The following is a 24,549-nucleotide window of genomic DNA, read 5'->3' as shown; positions in this document are numbered from 1 at the left end:
CCTGTCCAAGTCACCTTGCAACCTCCTAGCATCCTTTTCGCAGTTCAAACTGCCGCCCAGCTTTGTGTCATCTGCAAATTTGCTAGTGTTACTTTTAATTCCATCATCCAAATCATTAATATATATTGTAAATAGTTGTGGCTCTGAAAATGAGCTCAAAATCCGACTATTTCCAAATCAGTAGTCATTTTAATAATCTTTTACAATTGATGCTCCATAAAATGTGTGTATTCCTTCAGGAATACATTTCTCTTTTACCATAATTGCACTAAACTTTAGACATTAGATATACAGTATGGAAACTGGCCCTTCGGCCCACCGAGTCCGTGCCGACCAGCAATCACCCCATGTGCTAGCACTATCCTGTACACTGGAGACAATTTACAATCTTACCAAAGCCAATTAATCTACAAACTGTATGTCTTTGGAATATGGGAGGAAACCGGAGCACCCGGAGAAAACACAATGGCACTGGTATAATGTGCAATCTCCATACAGCTTCCCTGGCAGCGTGTTCCAGGCATCTACCACTCTTTGTGTGAAAAGTAACTTTGGTCACTAAATTAATGGTTCAATGGTTTCTTTATTGTCAGGTGTGCAGAGATACTGTGAAAGGTTTGTTCTGCAGGCTATCCATCAAATGTTACCATACAGGAGTAAAATAGAACCCCTTCTGAAATAGTATGCATAGACGCAACACATTCTGGTGCTATTTACAGCTTCCAAGTTTCTGAAATGCCTGATCTAGGCTTAAGGAGACGTGCACTTGTTATATATCTCACTTTAAAGCACAGTGACCTGGTGGCACTGGATCGATAAAGAAGGGGGTCAGCCTGGTTGAGTGCAATTCCGTTGGCTCATTCTACCACCACTCTGTGCAGCTACTGTACGTGAGCGAATAGACTCTGTGTAGGACCTCTCCAGGCCGCCTCCATCAGCACCATGACTCAAGCCCACAGCGAACATTGATGTCATCCATCACATCCAACGGCCGCCCATCCCAAGTCAACCATGGAACACCAGGGTGCAGGATGTGAGATTGTGGGCCGCTCACAGCAGCTGATGCTCTCTATCTTCTCCACCAGCGTCTTGGCCAGTGAACTTTGATCTTTCCCTCTCTCACCTGAAATTGTCTTTAGTATCTGTCATTTCCACCCTTGAATACAGACTCTGGCTACCTTACCAATCGATACCTCTTTTACCCCAATATTTATGTTAATATTCTAGTGAAACTCCCGCTTACTGATACACAACCCACTTTGTAATTGTGATTGAAGGCAGTGCATGTTGCTGTCCAAAATAGACAGTTATAATTATTCATTTGTTCTATATCTCTCTACATCACCATCTATTACTCTTGTTTCCTTTTCCCCTGACTCTCAGTATGAAGAAGGGTCTCGTCCCAAAACGTCACCTATTCAATCTCTCCAGAGATGCTGCCTGACCCGCTGAGCTACTCCAGCTTTTTGTGTCTATCTTTGTTATAATCATACAAACAGGATCCCAAGGCCTTATCCATTATTTTAATGCATTGGAAGGCATGAAGTTCGTGTCCCTGCACAAACGGAACTCAGTGTGTAAAATTAGGGCCTTGAAGTAGCATGAAAAGTCGCATTTACTGTGAGGCAGCCTTTTTGCTCCTGGAAAACAACTTCTAGAACTGTGCAATTTAATACCTTTACTTTGTAATTTTATAGCATATCTGCCTTTAGTTGTACTTAATGCAAACATTCTTCCGTTCTCTTTATGTTGTTTTCTCTACCTGACTGCCCTCAAAGTTGTTCTAGTTTGATATTTGGTTCAGATTCTATGGCCATCATTAACAATCCTTTGATGTGACTGGTTGAGATGGTACATTGTTGCAGCGAATGCAGCGCCGGAGACCCGGGTTCGATCCCAACTACGGGTGCTGTCTGTCCGGTGTTTCTTACCTGTGTGGGTTTTCTCCCAGATCTTCGGTTTCCTCCCACACTCCAAAGACGTACAAGTTTGTAGGTTAATTGGCTGGGTAAATGTAAAAATTGTCCCTAGTGGGTACATGATAGTGTTAATGTACAGGAATGGCTGGTCGGCACGGACCTGGTGGGCCGAAAGGGCCTGTTTCCATGCTGTATCTCTAAACTAAAACTAAACTAAACTATGTTGCCTTCCTGAGCAAACAGCAAAGACAGAAAACAAAATTGCGTTACAATGTATTTCCTGTTTGTGGCCATATATGGCAATGTTTGGCATCCAGTGTAATTGTAATGTGATATGGTACAACTTACCTACTATCAAAACTGTCAATCAAACCATATAACTCTCAAAATATATATATTTTTTAGGGTTTTTTGTTGTGTCGTTTTCTTTTCTTCCACTTATACTGTGCATAATTGTAAAATGAATTTTCATTTGTATTTTTGTGAAGCTCAATAAAATAATAATATTTTTTAAAAGGAAAACAAAATTAAAGTAGACCTCAAAGCACTACTTCAGGAGTAAAATAGCTTATGTGTTACTCATACCAGTTAATTTGTTCAAGGCAAGGTATCCCATCTAGTTTCCTAGTTTTTTAATCATGGGTGAAGATATACTGTGTGAATTCCATGTACCTCAAAAGTAAAGTCATTAATTTCAAATAACAAAATAAGTACATCAGGCTACATCTGAGCTGTACAATGACTTCTCAGCAAAGTAGCATATCCTCACAACACTGTATTAAGATTTAACCATATATTGAAGTTTGGATCCACAATATATATCTCTTGAGGCTAACAGAATCAAGGGATATTGAGAGAAAGCAGGAACAGGGTACTGATTGTGGATGATCAGCTATGGTACTGAATGGCGGTGCTGGCGTGAAGGGCCGAATGGCCTACTCCTGTACCTGTTTTCTATGTTTCTGTGTTACAATCTACATACACCCGTTCCATTTATTGCATCAACAGAGGTATGTATATGGTGTTGAATGTGGGGAAAACAATATAACTTGACCAAAAAAAATTGTTGCAACCCATATTTTTAAAGTAAGATCATTGAAGTACCTACCTGAAAGAAAACTAAGCAGAAAGCTGAGAAGGAAAGTAATTGAGAAATATAATCAGTTATTAACCATATTCCAATATCAAAAATTAGACACTGGCAATTTTTCTACATGCTTTAAAGATTACAACACCTATGCTAATAATAAGTTGGAACCATTAAAGGTAATTAAAAGGAATGGCTTATAATGGTGGTCTTTTAGTTGGCACAATTGTAAATTTTATATATTTTTTATCAGAAGCAATTAAAATATTTCTAAATCATATTAAAACTAAAACTGACCCACAATTTAAATAACTTATTTCACTCTATTATCAAGAAGAAATACAAGATGAGCAATATAGAGAATATAATGAATTGTTTTAAGGTAGTTTAAGAGTGCAGCCTCAGGCAGATATCCATTTTCTCTTCCTATTAGTGATGTAAAGAAGCTGATTAGATCTCAGGCCCTGTAATATCTGACTGTAAATGTTCCATCAGCTAAAGAGGTTAGTGTCAATGTTTCACTCTGAGCTTTATTGTTGGAAAGGTAGCGGTCCTGACTTGAACTAAAAGTCACGAAGGAACTGGAAAGTAGTACAGTTTAGTTTAGTTTAGAGATACAGCGCGGAAACAGGCCCTTAGGCCCACCGAGTCCACACCGACCAGCGATCCCTGCACATTAGCTGTACCTCACAACACATTAGCGACAATTTTTACACCGTACCAAGCCAATTAATCTACAAACCTGTACATCTTTGGGATGTGGGAGGAAACCGAAGATCTCGGAGAAAACCTACGCAGTCACGGGGAGAACGTACAAACTCTGTACAGACAACGCCCGTGGTCGGGATCGTACCCAGGTCTCCGGCGCTGTAAGGCAGCAACTCTACCGCTGCACCACCAAGTACAATCTCATAATAAATACCCAACGACCCCACAAGGCTTGGGTGAAATTATGCCTCGATCAAAACCTTTCAAAGCCTTGCGGGGATGACCATGAGATGCCAAACTTTATTTATTTTTTATTTCAAACAGCTTCTATTTTTTGTTTTGGAGAACGTGAAACAGTATTGCAGTTCTGTGCTCAAAGATACTTTATTTATTAAGCTTTCATTACTAGTAATAAAACACCTGCAGTGGTTGTTACTTACTATTTGCAGATATACATTTGAGAAAAGTTGGCCTATGATTTAAAATGTAAAATATCTAATATTTAAAAATATATTTTAATCGATAAACACCAATATACAATTACCAGTATAATTTCAGTTTCTCATCAATATTGGTTATAATGTATATGAGTAATCAAGATTGTTAAAACCCAGACCGAGGTATTTTGAAAATTAGCTTCCACTGGAAAAAGACATTACACGTATTATTTAAAAAAAATAATCAAAGATCGTTAATTTAATGTTATTTCCTCTGGGTCTGACTTTTCCCACTAAATGTTTAAATTATGAATCTTAATGGCATCACAGAAACTGACCATGTGCGGGAACTGAATTAACAACACCATAGATAGAGCATTTAACCAAGGGTATTCCAGCAATTTATTTCAATTGAATGCTAATTCAGTCTCCTTCACTGCTGGGGTCAGTGGTGCCTTCCAGCGTGATTCCCTGATAGCACCATGCATGTTCTTTATCGAAAACAACAATATTTAATGATCAGTAAGAATTCAAAATATGTGTAAATATATTGTTTATGAAAGAACATGCTAACGGGAAGACATGGTTTATCATATGTTGGGAAAGGTAAGGTTTCATACAAAGCTTAAGTGGTAACAATGTGAGAAATCTTAACGTGTTGTTTGAGAATCTTAGTTCCTGCTATTTTATCAGAGATATTAATCAACTATATTAAAATATTAATAACTCATCAAAACAGCAGTGTAATTAATTTCAGACAAACATCTTAAACATTCATCAATTTGTACTTTACAGTCTAATTTCAAGGTCAACGTTTTTGTTTTGCAGCAAGATTATTTTATGTTCTATACGTATGTAAAGCAATGGGCCTGACATTCATTTATAAAGTCTACCTACATGTTCCTTTGAATCTTAGTGAAAATTTAAAAAGTCCAACAAGCTAGTTTTAAATGTTATTCAACCATTATTCTTCAACTAGGGAGAATAAATGTCTGGGTCTCTATTCTGATCTTTGTCAGGGACAGTGTGAACATTGTCTTAAAATTATTCAACAGGAGTTTCACATTATGTAGATCATACAGAATTTCCTGGGCAGAGATACAGTACCTCCTTTTACAGTAGTACTCCATTCAGTAGCCAACTGAACCAACTAGATATGAATCCATTTGATGTCTATCCACTTTGAAGTTAAGCATTCGGCCATTCCTGTTAAAAGCTTTGCTTTCTTTGACATTTTACATTTAAATTGAAGGATGACAGAAGTGTGAAAGTTTAACACATTTAGCAAATTAATACTTCCGTTATAAAATCTCTATTGAGTTTTTATCTTTCAAACTGTACAGACCTTGTGACACGGCATAGTTTGGGTCTTGATACGTTTAGGAGGTATAGCAATCAATATATTGTCCGATGTCCTTTGCTACATTTATTACCAAATAGTCTGTCATGAATGATATTCACTTGATTGATAGTTGCCTTAGAGGAAAAAATCTTTTTATGTTAATTCACTTTCAACCCAGGTATTTAAAGGATCTTTTAAATGCTTCAATGCTCTTAGTTTCATCTTTTTACTGGGCATGCGACCGGTCCAAAACTCCCTTTGGTATTTAAAAGGAATATGCAGTCTTCTAGCTTAGATATTATTATTGTCTGTCTGATTATTAAGACTGACAAATCATCTTATTTCATTAAGATACACAGCCAATGATGATATTTACATCTGCTGAATGGTTATGCATGACTGCTTGTACTGTAATAATCTTAAAATAATGCTCAAGTAAACCAGACCATTGTGGATACGATTGTAATGGTTTAGTAGCAGACACATTTGTAGCTTCAGAAGCCACTTGGTAAATACTGCATGAGTCATTTTAGCACCAATACCGTGCAAACTGAACGTAAGCTCTCATAATTTTTCTCATTTTTTACATTCTGAGCATAGTACTGATATGTAATTAATGTAAATTAAAGCTGCAAGCTATGCTTTTCATATTGTTGAAAGGTTTTGATGTGTTTTATGACCATAGCAACCCAGTGTTCTCTTGACTCATTTATCTCTCTTTAAATTTTGTATCCCTTATTTGGAGGGGTTTTTTAAACAATATGATAAATAAGAATGACAGTATTTTAAGAAGGCTTTCTTTATCATTGAGCTCCTGGGATATTTTCTGTCAAACTGAGTGAAATCCACTTCTGAAACAATTGATTTATTTTAAATTTGAAATATTTTTTAAATTCCTATTTATTGCTATTAATTCTCAATGAATGGATTGCTTCTTAATACGGTGTGTGCGTGATTCATTATGTTACAGTTTAACCACCTGAATCGACTATTTTTTCAGTAAAGAGAATAAACATATATATAAAACTAAATATGTATATTAAAATAATTTAACATGGAGAGTAATACGCAATGTTCTATCAAAGATATTTTATGATATTTTGTGCATCAAAAAGTTTTAAAATTGGACACAGAAATATCAACCTTACATTACAGATGAAAGTAAAGGGTTTTATTTTCAAGATTTAAAACTAACTGTTTTGTAGAAATATTTCTTATACATATTAATACACATTTTTAATAGGATTTTTCAATAGGGTGATATGTTTGTTCATCCAATCAGTATGCAAATGAACTGACCTTACAAAGAAAATCCTTCTAGTCCCAGCATTTTCTAATTCTATTGTTCATTTTTTTTCTTCTGATTTTGCTCTGATTGTGATGACTATTAAAATTGCATAAATTATCTGTTTAAATAATAAATAACAAAACTGTATGGCTTACCAATAAGGTTTGAATAATAAGTTATTTTGCTGTGAATATTAAAGCGATCTGTACCTTTTAAAATTCAAAGTTACTCCTTTCATCGAAGAATGTAGCCCAAGAGATGGCTGGCAGGTTCAGTCACTTTCTAATGCAAAAGTACTTGATAAGGAAATTTTTTCACTGTGAGTCCCTGATGCATCTAATGTGTCAAAAATAATTAGGTTTTGGCAGATTTATCATTGCAGCACAACCCTTTCCTTGAGTAGGGCCTGGATCATGTTAAGCCTTGTTTGTGGGTGACAGCATTATTATTCTTGTTAGTTGCCCACTTCCTCATCATTCTGTTCTGTTTGGAAATTTCCCACCTCAACTTGTGTTCCTCACCAGTGTTTTTCCTCATTTATTGACAGTTGGTAAAGATATTCATTAATTTAGAGTTAAAAACATGTATCATCGTGTCTCGCTGAACTGCTGCGCTGAAGTTGATTAATGATGAAGCCCTGTTGCAGGTATTCCTCTTGAGAAGCACCACACCAGCCCTGCATATTAATGAGAGACTGCAGTTTCTATTAACAAGATAAAAAAAATCAGGTCTTCTCTTGCTGGAGGGGTAGGGTATGAAAAAAAAATCTAGATTATTTATGATATGGCATTTTTCGTCATGTGCCATAAGTGAACTTTTATAGCTTTTTCAGATCACTGTGACCTTTCTGATTTATTTTTGGGAGAAAAAAAGTAAACTTCAGGGGATAAAATCAGATATTTTAAAGCATTTGACACTTGCTGTGCTTTAATTGATGATGTGTCTGTTTCAAGAAACAATCATCTGCTGAGTGTAATAAATTCCTAATAGTATTTTTACAAAAGGAATAAGAATTTATATTTTAAAAATCCGAGGCTTCTTTCTGGTACAATCTTTTGTTTCTGCTGTAATTTTCACTGACCATGCATTTTTATTTTCAAATTTATTCAGTCAGCCCATTCACGTCAAGGAAGAACCAATGAATGCAGAAGAAGATGAGGGCCCAATGTCCTTGGTAACGACAGCCAATCACAGTCCAGAGATAGAGGACAGAGATATTGAAGAGGAACCGTCATCTGAGGATCCAGAATAAGAGGAACTTCAGACATTTCAACAACAGGGTCATATTACAGACCTCCATAACCACTCAATGTCATTGGATATTTGGCAGACTTTTACTGTGACTATTTATTGAGCATGTGGCAAGGAAACAGCCTAGTGGAACTATCTGTGATTGCCACTGAAAACCAAGGGATGGCAAGCATTGGAAATTGCTTGTATTTTTCCAGCATATAGAAAATTGGATTGCAAAAAAATAAGTTTCTGATAAACTTTCCTCGGTGTGATGGCTTATCCATATGAAATTGTTACCTAGCTCTCACTGGTTGAAGGATTGACCGGATATTGGGATGTCATCAATTTAGAAAGTCAATGGCCTCTTATACTGCCAAAAATAGTGTTAGCTTCATTAAATGTGAATTTTTAGTATACAGTAGCTAAAATTAGATAATTTGCTGATCCAGTTCAAGTTGTTGTTGATTTTAATTTGCACAGTAGTAACAGAAAGTAGAATCACTGCCTGTAAACTCGTTGAACTTTGGGGACAGATTAGGGTTCGTGTTGGTGCCACCAACTTATGTTTGTAGTTAGATATTACAAAACCACAGTAATTAGACTGTTACGGATTCCTGAGGAAACTGATAACCTCGGGCTTCCAGTCTGTGCTGTTAGTGTTGAAATGTAAAGTGCAATCTTAAATGCTTACAATAAGGTCTACCATCCGTGCAACTACCATATGGAAATTGTGCTTTTCTGCATACTCTAAACAGCTCTCTTTACCTCCTTGTATTTAATCTTTGTCTACCTGTAAACATTTTCAAAGGCAACAGCTAAAACCAAAGTCAACCCTGACAATGGCCAATAGCTCAACGACGGAAACAACCATTTCAATGGCCCGCCTTCTGTAACTTTAATTAGTACAAAGGAACATTTACATCAACTACCTGCTGTTTTCAGATGACCTCTGGGATTCTTTTATTTAGCCCTATGAAAGAAAGTATTGAACTTGACAAAATGAAGTCAGGCGTGTGATCTGCTGAGTTCAGAAAAATAAAATTCAGTCGCAAATGCTACACAATAACAGTGATGTAAAGAAGAAAGTTATGGTAGGAAACAACTAAATGTGCATCTTTGACCAAAACAAATTATATGTACTTGATGCAACTACATAATTTATATAGGTGTTTTCATTTCTCACTTCAAATGTCCATTTAGAAACTAGTCGTGCAGGTGAGAATATAGTGCTGACAAAGTCACTCGGCTCCATTTGCATTTTATTTTTCCGTACAGACAACAGTTTTTACTGGTGGCTTTGTAATGTTTCGTAAAACTTATGTCTTGCACGTTTGTCTTTTTTCATGTTTTGTTCGTCAAGAAGAGTTTTCAGATTTCACTTAAAAAAATAACTGTAGTAACCAAACATTGAAAAACTAGTGAAGCCAAAAAGTTATTTTCACTTTTGAGTTCAAATGATCTGGCAGAGTTTAAAAACAGAAGCAATTTTTATACTCATTTCAAATCATAGTATTTGATAGTCATTATACCAGACATTTCCATTTCTATCAAACCAAAGTTACACAAATTTCTGCCTCTGCTTATATGTGATGTTAAGGCTTAAAGTATCTGCTATACCTGACAATGCATAAAAAGTTTTCCTAAAATGTTTCATGATGCATTGTGATGTAGTTTTTAAAAAATAATACAAGAATTGCTTAACACTGATATTTATTAACTCAAAATGTTGCATTTCACTCTGTGTGCCAATTCTGTGAAATACCTTACATTTCCCCCCCAACCAAGGGACCTCATAACCTGATAATGGTTATTGCTTTACAAACAGTTTTTGACAGGAAGTGGCTGCTAGAGTTCCACGTGAAGGAGCTGGTTCCTGCAAACCAGGCTCATCGTTTATTATTTGCTGGAGTCAGCAAGTAGGCGTAAGACATACACAGTCATCTATCACACCAAATAAAAGGACACAACTGCTTTCAGTAGGGTTCTTCCACTCACCCTGAAGATTTTCTGAAAGCTTCTACCTCTGCATAACACACCAGAACAATTGTGGCAGATTGTATTATTTGCGAGTATCACAGTTAACTGTTACTCTCACTATGCTTGTCTGTAGTTCATGGTCAAAGGAAGGTTTATGTTACCAATATGGGGGAGAAAGATTTCTAATAGGTTGTCTTCAAACATTTGTAGGACACTAATGTTTGGATTTATTGAAAGGGAGATAACGTCTATGAAGTGCATGTGTAAAACTACTCAGTGGGACTGGAAGTAAGAACGATACGTGAATTCATCTGCAAAGGGATCTGAGGGTACAGTGCTGGTAGCATGCATACCTCAGTCACGCATCTTTTGGAAGAAAAGGTCTTAGCCACAGATTGCATATACCTGTAGAATTTTGCATGGATTTTGTACGAGTACAATTAAAAATAGCTGCTTGCACATTTTACCAGAAGAACCTCCAAAACTCTGCAAATGCTTACAATAGGTTTTAGGTTTATTGGGGTTTTCTGATATGCTCTGTCTGTATTTTGATAATTGTGCATAATTATGTAAAAAATGTTGGTGGACCCATAAATGACCAGACTTTTTTAAGCGAGCTTTGCTTTAATGCATTTCATGTATTTTTTACTCTATTTTATACCATTGCTTGCTAATATTAGCAAATCTGCTTTCTTGCATCTGCTTTGCATAGCTATTGTAAGGCTTTAAAATAATGTATGTATTTATTGCTTGGTGCATACTTAAATGGCATACTGTGTGGCAAAATTAAAGCTCATTTATCCTTGCATCTATCATATGCTGATGGGGACTGTCATCCTTTATATATAGTATCTTTTAGCTGTAGCACAACAAACATCAATTTATGTATTGGTGGATTATGCCTTTTTGTTTATTTATCTTTTTTGAGGTAAACTAATTTTGATACTTTCCATTACTGTGTACTGTGTTCATGCCTTGAATTCTTAAAAGTGAAAAGTCATGATGGAAATTTGTAACAGCTGTTGTTCTGTATTCAAGGCTTTCACTGCTGAATAATGTAAAGGACCAAACATAGGACTTAAAAGGAAACTAGACTACCACTAACAACAGGGAGTTATCAGGTTTTATTGGACCAAGTTTTTTGTCTATAAAAGACATCAATGATATAAAAACCATGTGAGTATACTGTTTCATAGGCCTATACATGCTGTAGTTGAATTCATTGTAGTTGTATGGACTGAAATTAAAATTTTGTGCACATTACTAATATTTGTTAGAACGACAATTGAATTTTTCATTGGACAGAGACTGAATGGAAATTAGATTAAGCCATCAGCATTAGCACTTGTTTAAATCTGTTGATAATCGTGTTTTCCTTTTGGAGTTCCTAAAATATAAAACTTAATAATACCCTGACTAGTGGCAAAGCAATGAATTATACCTCCAATCGGTAATGAACAGAGAAGCAGTGATAGTTGTAATGTAATGTACAAAAATAATAATCAGCTCCTTTTTAAGGTACTAAACTATGTTGTCACTGACACTGCCGTAGAATTACAAGGTGTGAAAAACATTTTTTCCTGTATTATAACATTCCATCATTCAATGTGTCTGTTTAAGCAGACAATCAAATGTGTATTATAGTTCTAGATGTGTGTAATCAGTACTAATGACAGATAATGGCATTATGAAATGCAATAAATAGTTTATCACACATATTAAGCTCATCTGTTATGTCCTTGTTAACAGACAGCATTAACAGGTTTTAAAATTCAGTTCTTGCCTGTGAGTAAAGATTGATTTTATGCTTTATTGTACAATTTAATTGAACCATTGACTTCTTGATTTTGAAAATTGTGGATAATTTCTGCCTGTCTCCCTAAAGGATTTACGCTCACATTCTTTGTCAACATCAAAAGGAGAAATTGTGGGAGAGCTCTCTTGTATAAACTTTCATTGAAGTCTCTTTGGTTCAGGTGGCTGAAAGACAAAATAATCTTGGTGAGAATCGTGAGAAAGGAAACTGCTATAAACTAAGACTGAGGGTTTATTGTAATGTGGACAACCAGACCAAAACAAACCAAATGGCAATTTGCACAGCTGGTCAGGGCAAGCATTCTTCTGCAAAATTAATTTGCTGTGAAGCATCTGAGAAAAAAATTGAGTGCAACATTTGCTATTGCAAGAACTAATGCTTTAGAACTGCATTGCTAAACGTGCAGGACTCCTCAATCTGATGGCATTACATTCACACATAAACCAATGTTTTCATAAAATTCTTTCTTCATGGAGATTAGAGTCATTTTTATATTGCTTTCTGTTAAAATGAAGGAGGTGCTCCAGTTTCTACTGGGACAAATCAAATAGTTGCCAGCAAAAAATATGGTAGAGGATATTTTGAAAAAGTAAAACAGTATACCTGTAAAGCAGCAAGCCGACCACAAACAAATTTAAGTTTACCAAACATAGACCCAAAAAGCTGGAGTAACTCAGTGGGTCAGACAACATCTCTGGAGAAAAGGAATAAGTAACGTTTCGGATCGAGACCCTTCTTTAGACGGAGAGTCAGGGGAAAGGGAAACGAGAGATATAGACACTAATGTAGAGCGATGTAGAACAAATGAATGAAAGATATGCAAAAAAAGTGACGATGATAGAAAAGATTCGGCTGTGGTAGCAGGTTTACCAAATTAGATCAAACAGGTGGTTGGCTAATGTTGATCTTTCTTTGGATTCTTCTTGAGATTAGGTAGTGTTCAGCTAAGAAAATAGCAATGTATTCACCCCAAAGGATTCCTTCTCTCACTGTATGTCTGAGTGCATCTCAGGCTGGGTTTTTATATTATTGACTATATTCCTGTAAATGATACAATGTGGCTCCTAAATCAATCTTACTACCTCTCACCTTCACAAAAGCTGAGCTTAGTTGTAAGGATATCCGTAGGCCCGAGCATCCAACCTGTGCAAGAGGTTTCTGGTTGCAGGATGGGCAGTTGAGGAATGTCCCTCATCAGTCACCAAACCTTCATCTGCCTGCTGGCCCCTTGTCATTCCCTTGCTATGTATGCCATTGGGAAGTGTACCTCTTGCCCGTGCATTACTGGGTGGCCTCCTCTTTCAGATACCTAGACCTGGCCAAGATATTTCTGCACACGCAGACCATTGAAAGTGGGAGAATTCTGCCTAAGTGAGATTCCGGGGAGGAAAGGGGCCAGATGCCGAGCAGAATGGAAAATGTCCGGTTTTAGATTGAAGTGCTCACCAGTTTCAGCACTCACAGGCCCATTGCTCCTTAAAATTAAAACAAAAATCTCCCTGTCCTTCATTAAATCTAATTAAAAATGCAACTGTGTACAGCCTTCCTCACCTTCCTCACCTTCCTCACCTTCCTCACTGCCACCTCCAGGGAGAAGCAAATATACTTCAGTTCATTTGGAAAGAATGCTGAAAAGATCTGTTTCTGACTTCCTAAGGCAATCAAAAAAAGCTTTGAGGTTGTCCATGACTGATAATCACACTAAGCAGCAGGTATCCCCTACAATTGCAAATGAATTCTCCTGCAAGCAACTTTTGATGTTCCTTTTCAAGAGCCTCTTTGCTTAAAATTAATTCTAGGCGTGGTAAAAAAAAAGTACTTTAAATAAGTACCTCTCAGCATCTATTCCAACTCCCCATTGGTAGGCTTCATAGAAATTCAATCCTACTATTCCCATCCACTTCAAGTGTTCTGTCCAAATGGCCACATAAAGTTTTATTGAGGAAACAGCCCAAAGGATAATCTGCTGGATGCAGAGCTGTGGGAGCAAGGACAAGGAAGTCTAATAGGAAGGATATTCTTGCTATTGAAGGAAGGATATTCTTGCTATTGAGGGCAAGGACGTTTACTAGGTTAATTCCTGGAATGGCAGGACTGTCATATGTTGAAAGACTGGAGCGACTAGGCTTGTATACACTGGAATTTAGAAGGATGAGAGGAGATCTTATCGAAACGTATAAGATTATTAAGGGGTTGGACACGTTAGAGGCAGGAAACATGTTCCCAATGTTGGGAGAGTCCAGAACAAGGGGCCACAGTTTAAGAATAAGGGGTAGGCCATTTAGAACTGAGATGAGGAAAAACTTTTTCTGTCAGAGAGTTGTGAATCTGTGGAATTCTCTGCCTCAGAAGGCAGTGGAGACCAATTCTCTGAATGCATTCAAGAGAGAGCTAGATAGAGCTCTTAAGGATAGCAGAGTCAGGGGGTATGGGGAGAAGACAGGAACGGGGTACTGATTGAGAATGATCAGCCATGATCACATTGAATGGCGGTGCTGGCTCGAAGGGCCGAATGGCCTCCTCCTGCACCTATTGTCTATTGGCTATTGTCTATTGTCTATAATTGTCTCCAGTTCTTTTATCCTTTTAAAACTCCAACCATGTCCCCTCTAATATGTGAATATTACCAAAGTAAGTAAAATTAATTCCAGTTTATCTCTATCATGCAATGTTCTAACATTGGTTATGTTTTTGTCTGCACGTAAGTAGAGCCAAAATATTCTTGATCCGAAAGAAAAAAACTGCACAATACTGGAAGTGTAGCCATTCAGTACCTTGGTTAGATGAGATACAATTTCTGCTTGATGACTCTAGAATGTTGGTCAATATGCTATTTGCCTTCCTAGATAGCCTTTGTTAGATATCCTGCTTGGCTTGCTATGCAGGCCTTTTAATGAGCAATCAACCTGCAATTCCAGGATTTACTCCTCATCTGTTACTTTTAGGACTGACCATTATGTAATTTAATACAGCTAGAAATTGTCTACCACTATTGTTGACATCAACCGCACACTGCTGCATCCATCTAATTTATTTTTTGTTTTAGTTTCGAGATACAGCGTGAAAACAGCCCCTTCGGCCTACCGAGTCTACACTGATCATTGATCACCTGTTCACTAGTACAATGCTATCCCATGTTCACATCCTGCACAAACGGGGCAATTTACAGAAGCCAATAAACCTTCAACTCTGCACGTCTTTAGAATTTGGGCGGAAACCAGAGCACCCGAAGAAAGCCCACATGGTCACAGGGCAAATGTACAAACTCTATACAGACAGGACCCATGGTCAGGATCATAGAATCATAGAAAAATAGGTGCAGGCGGAGGCCATTTGGCACTTCGAGCCAGCACCGCCATTCATTGTAATCATGGCTGATCATCCACAATCAGTAACCCATGCCTGCATCCATACCCATCCCCATATCCCTTGATAGAGCCCCTAGAGCTCTATCTAACTCTCTTTTAAATTCATCCAGTAAATTTGGCCTCCACTGCCTTCTGTGGCAAAGAATTCCACAAATTCACAACTCTCTGGGTGAAAAAGTTTCTTCTCACCTCAGTTTTAAATGGCCTCCTCTTTATTCTTAGACTGTGGCCCCTGGTTCTGGACTCCCCCAACATTGGGAGACATCGAACCTGGATCTCTGGCACCATGATGCAGCATGTCTACCTGTTGGTTTTGTGTAAGTTATGAAGCCAAATGCTGAATTTAAAATCTCCTATTAAATAAAATGTTATTTAAAGTTCAGCCCACTGCAGAATCTGTTCTTAGGTCTTTAAGGACACTCTGCTTCACTCCATGAAATTTAACAACTCAACCAACTTGTATATAATAATATATTCAAAGCAATGCTTCTGCTGTCCCCAATAATGTGTGTTTTAATCCATTCTGCACTGTGATTTAATTTTTTTTCCCATGGCATACATCCCCATGATCTGCCTGTGAAGTTGTTCAATAGTTCCTCACTACCATGTTCCACTTCCTTTTTGTGATCACATTGCCTCTAAATACTTCTAGGTCTTGTTGCCATGCCTACCCTATGATTTAGGCCCTGAGGGGGAACGAGGCCTTTAAGTGTTACTCTTTATGCTCTTTACGCCCTGCAATACCTGGACAGATTCTTTAAGGACACTCTGCTTCACTCCATGAATGTAGATTTTTCATTCATTAGACCTTTTAAACAATTCTATGGCTTTGCATCCAATAGATTTACATATTTGGGCGTTTCACCAACAAAGACTATCTTTTATGTGGCAAGTTAAAGGATATTTGAAATGCATTAATGCAGGTAAGATTAAATGGGACGTTTGAATAGTCAGAGAAACCTAGACGCAGTTATAATTGATTTTAAATGTTAAAAATCATTAAAGTGCACACAATAGTTGATGCAAATAGTTGCAACATGGTCTTAAGATATTTGGCTTTCAATTGACAATCTATCTAGGTGGTATAGGGGTAGAGATGCTGCCTTACGGCACTAGAGACCCTGGTTTGATCCTGACCACGGGTGGTGTCTGTATGGAGTTTGTACGTTCTCCCTGTGACTGCGTGGGTTTTCTCTGGATGCACCGGTTTCCTCCCACACTCCAAAGACATACATGTTTGTAGGTTAGTTGACATCAGTAAAATTGTAAAATTGTCCCTAGTATGTAGGATAGTGTTAGTGTACGGGGTAATTGCCGGTCAATGCAGACTCAGTTGGCCGAAGGGCCTGTTTTCATGCTTTATCTCTAAAATAAAGTCTAAAATTCATCCACCCTATTCTTCAATAATTGAAGGGAAGGATAGGTAACCTTTAGATCTAATCTTTAATTAGCAATATATTTTCATTTCTCTTCATATTTCAATTTTTGTCCGATTTCTTTTGCATTAGTTTCATACAGCTGGGATATAGGTCATTTGGCCCAACTTGCCCATACCGACCAAGATGCCCCATCTACACTAGTTTTACCTGTCTGTGTTTGGCCCATATCACTAAACCTTTCCTGTCCATGTACCTGTCCAATGTTTTTTAAATGTTGTTATAGTACCTGCCTCAACTATGTCCTTTTGCAGCTCATTCCATTTCCCCACCACCGTCTGTATGAAAAAGTTCCCGTTACATTTTTCTTTTTCTCACCTTAAACTCATGTCCTCTGGATCTTGTTTTACCTACTCTGCATAAAGTAATGTGTGCATTCACCCTATCTATTCCTTCATGATCCTATACACCTCTGTAACATCACCCCTCATCCTCCTGTGCTCAAAGGAATAAAATATTAGCCTGCCCAACCTCTCCTATAGCTCAGCCCCTCAAAGCCTGTCAACATCCTCGTAAATCTTCTCTGAACTCTTTCCAGTGTAACAACATCCTTCCGAAAGCAGGTGGTCAAAACTGAACACAATACTCCAAATGCGGCCCCTCCAACGTCTTGTACAACTGTAGCATAACATCCCAACTTCTATACACAATATACTGACTGATGATGGCCAATGTATCAAAAGCTTTTTTAACCATCCTATCTACCTGTGATGCCACTTTCAAGGAACTATGTACCTACGCTCCTAGATCCCTCTGCTCTACAACACTGCCCAGGGCTCTGCCATTCACTGAGTAGAATCTTCCCTGCTTTGATTTTCCAGAATGCAACCCTTTGTACATATCTACATTAAACACCATTAACCATTCCTCAGCCCACTTGCCCAACCGATCAAGATCCTGCTGACATGTTTTATAACCTTCTCAATTGATACTACTTTAGTGTCCCCAGCCACTTCTGCAAACTTACTAATCATGCCTTTTACATTCTCATCCATATAGTTGATATAAACCACAAACTGTAATGAGGTCCCTGAGGTACACCTTTGGTCACAGTCTTCCAATGTGAAACACAACTTTCCACCATCACCCTCTGCTTCGTTCCATGAAGCCAAATCTCTACCCAGTCAGCTATCTCTCCCTGGATCCCATGCAATGTAATCTTCCAGAGTAGCCTACCATGCAGAACATTATCAAATGCTTTGCTGAAGTCCACATAGACACCATCCATGGCTTTGGCCTCATCAACCCTTTTGGTTACTTCTTCAAAAACTCAAAAAAAATCATTATACACGATTTCCCACTTACCAACCCACGCTGACAACCCCTATCCAAATGGATATATGATTCATCCCTCAGAATTTTCTCCAGTAACTTGCCTACCACAGATGTTAGGCTCACTTGTCTGTATTTCCTCGGCTGTTCCTTGTAGCTTCTTAAATAGAGGCACAATATTATCTGTAGTTTTCAGTCTGGTTCTTGCAGCCCTTCCTAAGTAGAGGCACAACATTAGTTAGCATTTTATTAAATTGTATAAATTAAATACTTAAATAGCAGCGAATTCTAATAGCAATCCCAAAGAAAAATCTGTGCATGCTGGATATCTGACACGAAATTAACAATGCTGGAAATTTCCGTTGTCCAGGCAGCATTTGCAAAGTAGATTGTGCTGAGCGAAACCTAACTTTTCACATGAAATTGTTGCTCAGAGTGGTTGACAGTCTTTAATCAGACCAAACGTGGAGGCCCAGTCCAGCTAATTATCAGCATTTGGTTGGGGAATCGGACATGGGCTGGGTGGCTCAGACTAACAACGTCTCAGTACAAACTAGCCAGAGGTGGCTTGGTCCAAAGCAATGAGGCTGGGATGGTTGGCCAGCGTTTGACCGAATCAAAGCTGGTGGGAGACCCTGTATCAAGGTTCAAGGTCATTTATTGTCACGTGTAACAATTAATATACAGTGATATTTGAATTATCTGTGAGGCTATTTCTGTTATTGCAATTTTATTGTCTCTCATGATTTGCATTTGCATTAAGGTAAACTAATATATTTTAAAATGTATTCACCTTCCCCATTCTTTAGTCTGAGAATGTTCATTGAACTTTTGCATTAAGGTTTGAAGGTCTGACTTGCATAACCTAACCCAATGCAATGCTGGGGCATCCATTCAAGGATATCTGTTTATTCCATATGTAATCGAGCAGTATTGTAGGATGCTGTAAATCCTGGATGTGGATAGTTCTGGGTCCGACTTGTATGAAAGAGAGTTGCCTACTAAACCCAATATGATTTGGACCTCTGATATTGTTTTCCTGACAAATATGCTGTTTGTCTCTGCTTCCATCCTGAAATGTCCCCCCTCATTGTCCGTGGCTTAGATATGGGCCATTGTACAGTTAACATTAGACAACAACCCCTAATAGTGTTCTGTCTTCAGTAATTCTAGAATTTTAAAGTTTACAACTGCAATTCAGAGCAACATTTTGTCTGTATAAAACTAACATTTGGAATAATTTAATGAAAAATGATAATAACATTTATAAATGGTTTCTTTCATCGTTAAAATTTAATGAGGGTGTTAGTAAAGCTGTGTACATGAATATAATAATAAAATTAGTGTTTGAGCAGTATGTGCATGAACAGAATTCTGAAGCAGATGAGTCCTAGAATTGATCTTGGAAATACTCAGAAAGATGATCCAATACATTGCAGTATCGAAACCATTCAGACTCCTTGGTGCAAAATCAATAAAATTGAAACATGCTCTCGAAGTGAGCTGGTCGAGTTCTAAATGTGAGGGGCTTTGAATATAAGAGTCAGGAAGTCATGACACAGCTCTGCAGGACTGGGTTACGTGCAGTTCTGGTTGCCCCATTGTTGGAAAAATGTGGAGGCTTTGGAAGGAGGTTTACCAGAATGCTGCCTGGATTAGAGGGTTCAGATACAGGGAGAGGTTGGACAGACTGGGATTATTTTCTCTGGAGTGTCGGAGGTTGAGGGGAGACTTGATAGAAGTATACAACATTATGAGAGGCATAGATAGTGTAGATACATACAACCTTTATCCCAGAGTGAAAAGGTCCAACACTGAAGAGCACAGGGAAAAGGTGAGAGGAGAAAAGTTTAATGGAAATGTGCTGGGCCAGGTTTTTTACACATTGACGGTGAGCGTAGAACGTACTGCCAGGGGTGGGATGGGATGGAATACTTTATTGTCACATGTGACAAGGCACAGTGAAATTCTTTGCTTCCATACCCAAGGTATACAAATAGTGGCTACCCGCACCCCTGACAAAGTGACAAAGTGACATGTCAGTTCCTCCATTGTTCTTCCCCACCCCCCAACCCCCCACAGCGGTACCCCCACGCTGGGTTCCCATTGTCCATTGCTCTCCCCCCTCACCCCCATCCCTCCTCATTGTCCAGTGTTCTTCTCCCCCCTCACCCCCTCCCTCCCCATTGTCCATTGCTCCCCCCTCACCCCCCCCCCCCCCATTGTCCAGTGATCTTCTCCCCCCCTCACAGCGGGTTTAGTTTAGTTTAGAGATAGAGTGCAGAAACAGGCCCTTCGGCCCACCGGGTCCGTGCCGACCAGCAATCTCCGCACATTAACACTAAACCCACTAGGGACAATTTTTACATTTGCCCAGCCAATTAACCTACAAACCTGTACGTCTTTGGAGTGTGGGAGGAATCCGGAGATCTCAGCGAAAACCCACGCAGGTCACGGGGAGAACGTACAAACTCCGTACAGACAGCACCCGTAGTCGGGATTGAAGCTGGGTCCGATGGAAGCAGATATGAGAGTGGCATTTAAGAGGCTTTTGGATAGATACATAGTAGTTAAGGGAGGGATATGGATCATGTACAGGCAGGCATGGTTTCAGTTTAACGGCATCATGTTCGGCATAAACATTGTGGATCAAAGGACCCATTCCTTTGCCACACTGTTCTATGTTCTATGAAATAATAGGAATGCAGTATGAAATCATATCCTCATCAAAGTAATCATTAATGTTACTGAATTTTCTGAATGATTGAACACAGCAGAAGTTGTGGTTATGAATTAAAAAATGCAATACAGTAATATCCTTTTAAGATAACACAAACTCTACTGCTATATGTGCTGTTATAGAAATATTGTTGCATTTTTGCGATATGTGTGGGCTCTATGTACTCTCGTGTTGAGGATGAACTAACAATATTCTTGATAAGTTGGTAGAGGTAAGGGATACTGGGTAGTTCCTGTATAAACCATTGGTTAGGTGGAAATGAGGCAAACGTTCGTGATAAACATTGGCAGAGGTCCAAGTATTTTATATTTTGTCAGTTTTGGGGTTTTCGGCATCATTGATAAGGCCAGACGATTTTGCTCATCTCTCATTTTGCATGATAAATCAATGGCAAGTTGTTGCTTTCAAGCACTGTAGTCCTGTTGATGAAGATACCTTGATGGTAGTATTGGGAAAGGAACCTTTTAGACAATGTTTATATTCATAATACCAAGGTGATATAAGGAAGCCCTTCTGAAGAAGGGGCTCGACCCGAAACATCGCCTATTCCTTTTCTCCAGAGATACTGTCTGACCCGCTGAGTTACTCCAGCTTTTTGTGTCTATCTTCTAAAGTTTGTTTTCTCATTACTCATGGCATGACAACTTTGTAACCTCATTTCACATATTCTTTTTCCATCAACAATATACAAGGTTTCATTGCCTTCATCTCAATGTTTTTTAAATTTGATTTATTCTTTTGAAGATTTTAATATATCATTTTGAGAATTACATCATTTCTTATCTTCTTAGCCATCTCTGTTGTTTTAACTGGAAAATCACCATGTAATATTGTCAGTGTGAAGCATATGTTTGCATACCGCTGTCTGAGTTTGTATCTTGTAACCCTGACAACGCACCTACATAGTCAGTTTGTTTCAATGTCCTCTTCCAAGTGTACACTTCTTAAGAGATAAGAAAATGGTTCAATATTTGCAATTGTGATGCTGCCACTGTTGGTATTTCTGACTCAGGGCCAAGAATTACAAATACATTTCATGATCAAGGCAAAGGTTTTACCTAATCTAAATTGCGGCAACTTTCTCATTGCAAAGACAATTGATTACACTTCTTTGCCAGATGCTGGTTTAAGTCAAAGGTAGACACAAAATACTGGAGTAACTCAGCGGTCCAGCCGGCATCTCTGGAGAGAAGGAATGGGTGACGTTTTGGGTCGAGTCCCAAAAGGAATAGGTGACATTTCGGGTCAAGACCCAAAAGGAATAGGTGACGTATTGTCATCCGAAACGACACCTATTCCTTTTCTCCAGAGATGCTGTTTGACCCACTGCATTACTCCAGCTATTTGTGTCTATCTACACTTTGTCAGTTTGAATCTCATTCCCTCTCTCACTCTTGTCAATGTAGATGTGCAAAAGGAATCGCTGTTTCTTAACAAACACTATTTGCACGTCAGAATTTGAAGCATGAAACACATTTCAACATGCCTGTTGAATCGTAGTGACAAACACACACTTTTCAATCTCTTCTTATTTATATCATGTGGTTTTCTTTTGTCTTACTGTGGCAACTGATGTGATAGTATCAGTTGGTGCCAAATCAGGCAAATATCTTCCATTGCACCATGTTAAAAAACAAACTGCTGGAAGAACTTAACAGGTTAGGCAGCATCTGTGGAGGAAATGGACAGACAACGTTTCAGCTCAACCCGTCTGACGGCATTCATCATAGATGCCACTTGACCCACTGATTTTCCCCAACAATTTGTTTTTTACTTAAGGCTTTAGCAACGGCATTCGCTTATTTTTCCATCGCACTGTACTGTCCCGAAAAGTGATCTAGGTTTTCAAGTAACCTAGCCTCAATATTACAATCTACTTGCATCTACTCTTCGCTCCCATAAATGACTCCTTTCTGTAGAAGTGCATGCTTGTTTCTTTGAGCTTTGCATTTGTTGGTACTAAATACTTCCTTAAACATTTAAAGATTTTACTCCCTGTTATTAGTATGGCTATTAGACAAGACCCATGCTTGTAACATCTCGTTGCTGGTAGCTGGAAAGCCCTTGGATGATGGTTTCACTTCACAAGGTGCTTTGTGCAGTTCTAAAGTCTCTTCTTGCTTGTCAAATATTGCTGGTCTTCCTCATCCACAACCAGTTGAGGGTGTGCTTTTGTGACAGATCTAATTCGGCGGTAACCTTAGCTTCTGCCAACTATGTATGTTGACCTTGTGACGTGGGTAACGGGTACCATTCTGCACCAACTGCCTGGTGCATTCTCACCCTATAATCATCACGTAGTCTTTCTCACTTTATGTATTACTACAACCAGTGGTATTCAGATATTCCCACTTGTCTTCACTAAAATTCAATTTCTCTTCCACCACCAACTCAATCTTCAGTGCACGTGGGATAGGACAACCGTGGTTTAATATGAATATGGACATTGTACCCATTTTCTTGAACATAAGATAAGATAAGATAAAACTTTCTTCATCCCTGGAGGGAAATTGGCCTGCCGACAGTCACAACACATAAGGTACACAAAAACTTGAAATTAAAAGTGAAAACAAAAAGACAAGCGACTGTTGTCTGCCTGCCGTGTGCACAGCACCTTCACCGGAACAAACGAACAAACAAACACAGACTTATTCCTTGGGCAGAGGATTCTAAACTAGAGTGTCCCCACCCCCACCCACACCGGGTTCCTCTTTGTTCTCTCCCCCCACGCCGGGTCCTCACTGTCTTCCCATTCCCCCTCACGCTTATCGACCGCGAGGCCCCACCGTCACCGGGGCTCCCCCCGCCGCCACCAAGGCTCCCACTGCCGCTGCCGAGGCTCCCATCGCCGCCACCGCTGAGATTCCTTCGGCCCAGACAGGCCTCGCCGCCCGGCTTCAACGCAGTCCCCTGGGAGGCCTGTGCGGCAAGTCGTGCCTACCGGGGCGCGTTCCGGTCTTCGTCGTTCTGGTCGGCAGCAGCAGCGCGGTTGTTCGGCGGGTGGATTGGGCCTCGGGACACATGTTCTGATATCCTTGAATGTTACTGCATACTTTCCCAACAATATGTCTAGATGTGATTTTGAAGTATCGACACCAAACTCCTGTTTTTTTCTTAGGTTTCCTCCTTTTCCCTTCCTTTGTAACTAATGATATGAGTCAATATTGGATGGGCTTTTTATCCCTTCAAGACGAGGGTAACTCGTTTTTAATGTAGGTGTAATAAAGTAGGACTGCTCAAGGATAAAGCAGGGAACTTGTGCCTGGAATCAGGGAATGTAGATGAGGTACTAAATGCATACTTTGCATTTGTGTTCATCAAGGAGAAAGACATGGAGGACAGTGGGATCAGTGTGGAGAAGATTCATGTGCATGGGCATTTGGAGATGAACAGCGTTGGGCTGTTGGACAGCATTGAGGTGGATAATTGCCCAGGACCTGATGGGAGCAATCCCAGGTTATTGAGAAAGGCAAGAGAGAAGATTGCTGGAGCCTTGATGAAGATATCTGTGTCTTCTGAGCCACAGGTGAGGTTTTGGAAGACTGGAGAGTGGCTAATTTTATTTCTTTATTTAAGAAGGGAAGTAGGGATTATTCAGGGAATTATAGGGTGGAGAGGTTCACATCAGTGGCTGGGACATCAGTTGTTGTAGGAGATTCTCAGGGATGGAATTTGCTCCCATTTGGAATTGGTTAATTCGGGTCAGTCAGCATTGCTTCGTGTGCAGCTGAAGGTTGTGTTTTACTTGATCGCGTTTCTTGAGGACGTGATGAAGGTGATCTGTGATGGCCTGCCGGTGAATGTTGTCTGTGTATTTTAGTACGGCATTTGATAAAATCCCCAAGGTAGGCTGACCCAGATGATTAAATTGCACAGGATTAACAGTGATTTGGTCGTATGGATTCACAACTGGTTTACTGACAGAA

The 24,549-nt window shown here is 38.9% G+C and overlaps 1 protein-coding gene across 5 annotated transcripts in view; it reads left to right on the top strand.

Annotated features, from left to right (window-relative positions):
- The window catches only part of foxp2 (forkhead box P2), a 352,030-nt gene extending 340,360 nt beyond the window's left edge, over positions 1-11,670 (top strand). For all 5 annotated transcript variants that reach the window (XM_078417448.1, XM_078417447.1, XM_078417449.1 and 2 more), the window contains exon 17: positions 7,892-11,670. In XM_078417448.1, coding sequence (XP_078273574.1) covers positions 7,892-8,033 — 142 coding nt within the window. In that variant the 3' untranslated portion in view covers positions 8,034-11,670. The remainder of the gene's footprint in view (positions 1-7,891) is intronic.
- Positions 11,671-24,549: the final 12,879 nt, after the last annotated feature.

This window comes from Rhinoraja longicauda, chromosome 20 (genome assembly GCF_053455715.1).
Source record: "Rhinoraja longicauda isolate Sanriku21f chromosome 20, sRhiLon1.1, whole genome shotgun sequence".
NCBI classification, from domain to species: Eukaryota; Metazoa; Chordata; class Chondrichthyes; order Rajiformes; family Arhynchobatidae; genus Rhinoraja; species Rhinoraja longicauda.
This window is presented reverse-complemented; position numbering and strand designations above follow the sequence as displayed.